Raw genomic sequence first — 8,017 nt, 5'->3', positions numbered from 1 at the left:
TCCGGGGTCCTGTTATTCGTTACAGCAATTTTCCTGGTTTGACTTGTGGGTGGAGACTTCCTCCTCCACCGGTGAGGGCTGTCCCGGAAGATTCTTCTCCCTCAAGTCAACCAGCGAATAGGAAAGACTTTACCCCCAAATTAGGAACTTTTCTTGACACCACCGAGGTGACCAGCGAACGGACCCCGGGACAGAAAAGCAGAACCATTTCACTACTCGGAGAGAACTGCTAAACACTCTGAGAACAGTCTCAATTCGCGAACAGTCAGAACTGTCTCATCATTCGGAGACAACAATCTCACCATTCGGAGAGAACAATCTCATCATTCGGAGAATTGTCTCGAAACCCATTTAAAAATACTCAAATATTGTACCGCTCCAGATCACTGGCTCTGTAAATTAGTTGCCCAACGTTAATTCAGCAGGCAACATATTGTTAAGTGTTAAGTTTTGAAAATAAAGACATTTTTTATACACGAAAAAACATTTTGGTCCTTCGAGCCGGATCCAGTGACTATTTCGGAGTGCGGTACTAGTGAAGAACTTAAAAGACATTAAGTCACGTGCTTCATACTGTGACAAGTGCAAAGTGAAGCTGCAAACACACCTTGGGACCAGACGTCTTTGGCAGCATACGGACCAGAGACGAATACATCAACCAAAGGTTTGGTGTTGGCTACTACACCCGAAAACCACATCCAGGAAAAACAACCAGGAAGCGGAACCTCCAGTATACTGCGGATCCAGACGTCTCCTGCACCTATTCGGCCGTTGACGACTACGAAGACTAATTCAGCCAAAGGTAGACTCGTTTGTTGAATTACCAATTTCCTTCCTTCTATTTACTCGATTTTCCTGATCCCGAATTCGGTTTTGAACAATGGCATCTGCAAATTCGGAAAAGGAGCAGACCGAAAGGCAATTAATACGCGCGATTTCCCAAAAAAGTTGTTACTTCAAGGCTCAGATGACATCACTGAGCAACTATGTAAAGAAATTTCAAAATACCACACGAGAGCAACTAAAGCTCAATGAAAAAATCATTCGCCTACGTACATTATTTGATAAATTTAACCAGAACCAGGATGAATTAGCTCTCCTGACAAATGACTACGATAAAATAGAAACACAGCGCGAGGAAATAATCGACCAATATGACGACGTTCTTTCGGCCGCGTTAGAAGTTCAAGCTTTATTCAAAGTCATTCCGGACAAACAATCGAATAATGAAAATACAAACGAAAGTCAAACATATCCGAAGGCCGCACAGATGAATGTAAAATTACCAAAAATAGATTTACCAAAATTCAATGGCCGAATGGAGAAATGGATCACCTTCAAGGATGCTTTCTTGACGATGATCCATTCTCAGTCCGGACTGAGTAACATTCAAAAATTAAATTACTTAAAACTCTCATTAACAGACAAGGCTGAAACCGCGATCAGCGCTTTCACTATTTGCGACGAGAATTACGAAATCGCGTGGAATCATTTAGTGGAGATTTATGATAACAAACGCGCATTAGTTTTGCGACACGCGGCTTTATTGAGGGATACCCCAAGCATGTCAAACGATTCGTCGGAAGCAATCCGAGATTTGGTAAACTATATGCAACTGCACATCAGATCCCTTCAAGCGTTAGGACGGACTTGGGAGGATATCGCGAATGACCTCCTCATCAGTATTTTAGTAACCCGTATGGGAAGGGACACGCGCAAAAACTGGGAACATACTCTTTCAGACACAGAAATGCCAAAATTACTAGACGTTTTTAAATATCTACATATCGCATCGCATCAATCGAGAGAGGACGAACCGGTGCCTCAGTCTCCGAAAGGAAATGTTCCCAGCAGACCCGTAACAAGGCTTCAGACAGCTAATCGGGTACATCAAAATCAGGGAACTCGAACCCGATATTCTCCGCCATCGTCCCCTAAATTTAATCGACGACAGACCTTCGCGACAATCACAACACGGCTATCGACTTGTGCAATCTGTGAAAAGGGAAATCATAAGACATTTCAGTGTAAACACTTCGATAAAATGAATGTCGACAAACGGATAGAAGCAGTAAAAAACGCGAAGCATTGCCTCAATTGTTTAGCTCCAGGACACACGGCTGAACAGTGCAATGCTAGTAAATGTAGAGTTTGCAATTTACCACACAACACCATATTGCACAAAGATTCGAGACCACAGTTTCAAAAAAGAGAAGAACGTGCCGACAGCCCGAAACCCGGGTGCAGTTCTTGACTTTCTCAGCATCTCGATGTTTCACACAAGCTCCCATACACTTCCTTATTGACAGACGGTTCTACGCATGATCTCATGACCACCGCAATTGTACACGCTTTCGACTGTAACAATCGGCCTCTCGAGTGTCGTACGTTACTCGACACGTGTTCAAATGCGAATTTCATTACAGAGGCTTTTGCCAAAAAATTAAATATAATCAGTCAGGAACGAAGTGTGAACATCGAGGTGTTGAATGAGCTAAAAACGGTAACGAACAAAACGCTACGAATAAAGGTCAAATCGCGCATTAACGGATTCAATCGCACTCTCAATTTTTTCATTATTCCACATATTTCCAGTCAGTTACCCGATCGTCAAATTAACAAATCGCAATTGCACATCCCATCAAATATACAACTTGCTGATCCTCATTTTCATCGGCCGTCACATGTAGACATGTTAATCGGTACCGGAACAACTTTGGCGTGTCTTAGCATAGGTCAGATCGAGATTGGTTCTAAACAACAGTCCGATCTGATACTGCAAAAGACACAATTCGGATGGATCATCGGGGGGAGTGCACCGGTTTCATCAATTCGCGAAACACACAAAACCTTATTAACAAATGTGGAATTTGATATGAAAAAATTTTGGGAGGTTGAAGAGGGACCGCATAACTCATATTTTTCACCTTCAGAAAATGAATGCGAGTCCCATTTCAAACGGACAGTCAGACGATTGAAATCTGGACGATATATAGTAGCGCTTCCGTTCAATGAGAAGAAGCAGCTAATCGGCGAATCCCGTACGCACGCTCTAAATCGCTTTTTGTCTTTGGAACGTAAACTTACTCGCGACTCGCAACTCAGGACCGAGTATAATCGAATCATGGACGAATATATTGATTTAGGTCACATGACACAGGTAAAAAATGACCAAGAAACACACGGGTATTATTTGCCTCATCACGCCGTCATCAAACCCACCAGCTCGACCACAAAATGTCGAGTTGTATTCGATGGTTCGGCTAAATCCACAACCGGGATTTCTTTAAATGACTCGCTACATACAGGACCGACCATACAGGACGACATTTTTACTTTATTGAATCGCTTTCGGATGCACACCTATGTTATATCAGGTGACATAGAAAAAATGTATCGCCAATTTCTCGTACGTCCTGAAGATCGTCAATTTCAAAGGATTATCTGGAGAAATAACAAAAACGAAATTACTACATTCGAACTCAACACAATAACATTCGGTTTAACCTCTGCACCATATTTAGCCATCAGATGTTTACAACAATTGGCATCTGAGGAATTCATACATTTCCCAAGGGCTTGCGAGGTTATTTCCAAGGACATATACGTAGACGATCTTTTAACCGGCACAGATAACTATGACGAGACGCTACGACTACGTAACGACATTATTCTAGTATTAAAACGAGGAGGTTTAAACATTCGGCAGTGGGTATCAAACGACCCAAACCTCTTATCCGGACTTTCCGAAGAAGACATTCATCCAAAATTCTTCGGCGACACCACAGTAAAAACGTTAGGTATTGCATGGGATCCGAAGGACGATTCAATAAATTATCAAGTTCACGTTACGCCACGACATACATATACGAAACGGACGATTCTTTCAACGATCGCGAAGATTTTTGACCCGTTAGGTTTACTCGGTCCAGTCACAGTCGTTGCAAAGATATTAATGCAACGGTTATGGCAATTGAAGGTCGATTGGGACGAATCGTTGCCCATGAGCCTCCAGACTGAATGGTCAAATTATCAAGAAGAGCTCAGCCTCTTGGAAGGTTTAAAGTTTGAGCGACATGTCTCTCAACCCTCAGTCAAACGATTAGAGCTGCATGGCTTCTGCGATGCAAGCGAGCGGGCGTACGGGGCTTGCATATATATTCGGTCCCTTGACGTATCGGGGAATATAAGGGTACGACTTCTTTGTGCAAAATCACGCGTTGCACCCTTAAAAACCATCAGTTTAGCTCGTCTGGAGCTTTGCGGGGCTGTCCTCCTTTCGTCACTATACGATTCAATCACGAGGTGTCTGAACCACAAAATTCACGAGACGATTTTGTGGACAGACTCTACCATAGTTCTACATTGGTTGCATAAACCGCCTAACATATTAAAAACCTTTGTGGCCAACCGGGTTGTGGAAATTCAGACTAAAACAAACATACTCGCATGGCGACATATTCGGTCTTCAGACAATCCTGCGGATTTGTTATCACGCGGCACAACTCCCAGGATTTTGATAAATAGCAAAATCTGGTGCAACGGACCAGATTGGCTCGCTACTGACGAATCGCTATGGCCAGCATCTTGCTTTGAGCCTCCTCCAGAAACGCCTGAAATGCGTAATATACAATGCTTTACAGTCACCAGTGCGCAACCATTCGATTTGTTATTACGGTATTCATGCATAGACCGTCTACGCCGAATTATTTCATATTGTTTACGATTTCGTCCGACAAATCGCAAAACTGGATCCATTTCCATTCAAGAATTAGAACGCGCCAACGAAATCATAATTAAGTCAACTCAGACAAACGCGTTTTCCGAGGAGATCGCAGCTCTTAAATCAAAGGCCGGTTTGAATCCTAAGAGCAAACTATTATCTCTAAACCCGTTCATCGATGAACAAGGGATACTTCGCGTAGGTGGTCGACTGCAATATTCTGATCTAGAATACAACACAAAACATCCAATACTTTTGCCAAAGAGCCATCACATAACCGATTTGATAATCCGCGATATTCACATTCGAAATTGTCATTCTGGATTGACTTCTACCCTATACAACGTTCGACAAAAATACTGGCCAATCGATGGTAAGAACATTACCCGAAAAATCATCCGGAATTGTATCAAATGCTTTCGATTCAGCCCACCAACGACAAATTACCTAATGGGTAATTTACCCACCACGCGCATTACCGAATCCAGACCATTTTCAAACGTTGGAACAGACTTTTGCGGACCGTTTTATATCAAAGAACGTCGTCATCGAAATCGGACGCGCGTTAAGGTTTACGTTGCCGTATTTATCTGTTTTTCCACCAAGGCAGTCCATTTAGAAGTGGTGGGCGATCTAACTACGGACGCCTTTTTAGCAGCCTTGAAAAGATTCATCGCGAGGAGGGGCATTTGTAGTAACATTTATTCGGACAATGGCACTAATTTCGTAGGTGCCAACAACGAATTGAACGAACTTCACAGAGTTCTACGAGAGGATGAGAGGGTCAATCGATTTGTCTCTGACAAAAAGATTTCATGGCATTTTATGCCTGCCTTGTCTCCTCACTTCGGTGGACTCTGGGAAGCAGCTGTAAAGTCGTTCAAACATCATTTAAGGCGTGTTGTCGGTGATCAGCTTTTCACGTATGAGCAATTTGCCACGTTCGTAACCGAAATCGAGGGAATCCTAAATTCCCGACCATTGACTCCTCTTTCTTCCGATCCAAACGACCCCGCAGCATTGACTCCTGCCCATTTCCTTATTGGTACTGCGATAACGAGTGTGCCTGAAGCTGACTTCACCGCAAGTCCGAGCAATCGGCTGTCAAATTGGCAGCACATACAAAAGGTTAAGCAGGACTTCTGGGCCAGGTGGTCCAAGGAATACATCCACCAACTACAAACCCGGACCAAGTGGATGAAGGGATCCCACGACATCCAGGAAGGCACGGTTGTCATCCTGAAGGACGATCACCTGCCTCCACTCCAGTGGAATCTTGGAAGAATCTTGGAGATCCATCCCGGCGCCGACAACATCATACGTGCTGTCACAGTTAAAACCAGTAATGGTGTATATAAACGAAATGTGAAGCAGCTTGCCCCCCTTCCGATTGCTTCCGATACCAATTGAATAATTTCATGAACAATTGCGTTAATTTTACTCGTTTCTTCCTTTATTCTTTGCGTTATCATTCGTTCGTATATAATTACGTAAATCTTCATTTTATGTAGTTATATTAGCGGTAGGATTTTATGCGTTTTATCATTTATTTTTCTTTTGCATTTACTCGTATTATATTAATCGTTTACTCGTTTAGCGCTTAATCCTATAATTACGTTCGATTGCGTTTTTTCATATTTTATTCGTCTTATTTAATATATTATTTATATTCTTATCTCATTCGCGCTGCCATCATAGGGCATTAGATAATCCGATTCGTTTCATTGAACTATGCGTACAGTTCAACGGGGGGAGCATGTTCGTTCCCACCGAGTTTTTCAGCATATAGTAAATCGTCGCGAGGCAACAGCTACAAGTAAGAAAGCTGAAAGCCATAAATAAAGCCCTTCTCCGATTTCAAGCCGTCCTTCGAAAATTAGAAGAATGCTAATGCTCGAGTGGCCATGCGCCACTCGAGGGTTTTTTAGCTGATGGCATTGGAAAGTGGCCATAAAGTCAATCCGGGAAACCCTCGCTCCGCGTACCACCCGCAATGTACCGGAGGTCCCGGATTCGGACAAAGCGAGCCTTATAGCCCGCACGAGCGTCGACCAGGCTAAGAGCGCAACCCCTCTTGAGCCACATGTACGCGTGTCCTTAGCCTTCGTCACCGGACCCAAGCTAAGGGGTCATAAATTCGTTCGCGAGCCACTTAGGCTATTTACTCGGGCTGTTCCGGGGTCCTGTTATTCGTTACAGCAATTTTCCTGGTTTGACTTGTGGGTGGAGACTTCCTCCTCCACCGGTGAGGGCTGTCCCGGAAGATTCTTCTCCCTCAAGTCAACCAGCGAATAGGAAAGACTTTACCCCCAAATTAGGAACTTTTCTTGACACCACCGAGGTGACCAGCGAACGGACCCCGGGACAGAAAAGCAGAACCATTTCACTACTCGGAGAGAACTGCTAAACACTCTGAGAACAGTCTCAATTCGCGAACAGTCAGAACTGTCTCATCATTCGGAGACAACAATCTCACCATTCGGAGAGAACAATCTCATCATTCGGAGAATTGTCTCGAAACCCATTTAAAAATACTCAAATATTGTACCGCTCCAGATCACTGGCTCTGTAAATTAGTTGCCCAACGTTAATTCAGCAGGCAACATATTGTTAAGTGTTAAGTTTTGAAAATAAAGACATTTTTTATACACGAAAAAACAGATAGGATAGAGGTTAGGATAGGATAGAGGATAGGATAGGATAGAGGATAGGATAGGATAGAGGATAGGATAGGATAGAGGATAGGATAGGATAGAGGATAGGATAGGATAGAGGATAGGATAGGATAGAGGATAGGATAGGATAGAGGATAGGATAGGATAGAGGATAGGATAGGATAGAGGATAGGATAGGATAGAGGATAGGATAGGATAGAGGATAGGATAGGATAGAGGATAGGATAGGATAGAGGATAGGATAGGATAGAGGATAGGATAGGATAGAGGATAGGATAGGATAGAGGATAGGATAGGATAGAGGATAGGATAGGATAGAGGATAGGATAGGATAGAGGATAGGATAGGATAGAGGATAGGATAGGATAGAGGATAGGATAGGATAGAGGATAGGATAGGATAGAGGATATTATAGACGATAGGATAGGATAGAGCATAGGATAGGATAGAGGATAGGGTAGGATAGAGGATTGGATAGGATACAGGAAAAAATAGACTTGAGGATAGATGATAGGATAGGATAGAGGATTGGATAGGATACAGGATAGGATAGGATAGAGGATAGGATAGGGGATTTGATAGGATACAGGATAGGATAGGATAGAGGATAGGATAGGAT

General features: G+C 43.1%; 1 protein-coding gene across 1 annotated transcript in view; it reads left to right on the top strand.

The window, feature by feature from the left end:
- Positions 1–880: 880 nt before the first annotated feature.
- The window catches only part of LOC143363801 (uncharacterized), a 95,936-nt gene continuing 88,799 nt past the window's right edge, over positions 881–8,017 (top strand). The window contains exons 1-4 of the mRNA XM_076804335.1: positions 881–1,885; positions 2,006–2,246; positions 2,310–2,384; positions 2,427–6,065. Coding sequence (XP_076660450.1) covers positions 881–1,885; positions 2,006–2,246; positions 2,310–2,384; positions 2,427–6,065 — 4,960 coding nt within the window. The remainder of the gene's footprint in view (positions 1,886–2,005; positions 2,247–2,309; positions 2,385–2,426; positions 6,066–8,017) is intronic.

This window comes from Halictus rubicundus, unplaced genomic scaffold (assembly GCF_050948215.1).
Source record: "Halictus rubicundus isolate RS-2024b unplaced genomic scaffold, iyHalRubi1_principal scaffold0133, whole genome shotgun sequence".
Taxonomy (NCBI): domain Eukaryota; kingdom Metazoa; phylum Arthropoda; class Insecta; order Hymenoptera; family Halictidae; genus Halictus; species Halictus rubicundus.
Note: the sequence above shows the minus strand (reverse complement) of the source record. Positions and strands in the feature narration are given on the sequence as shown.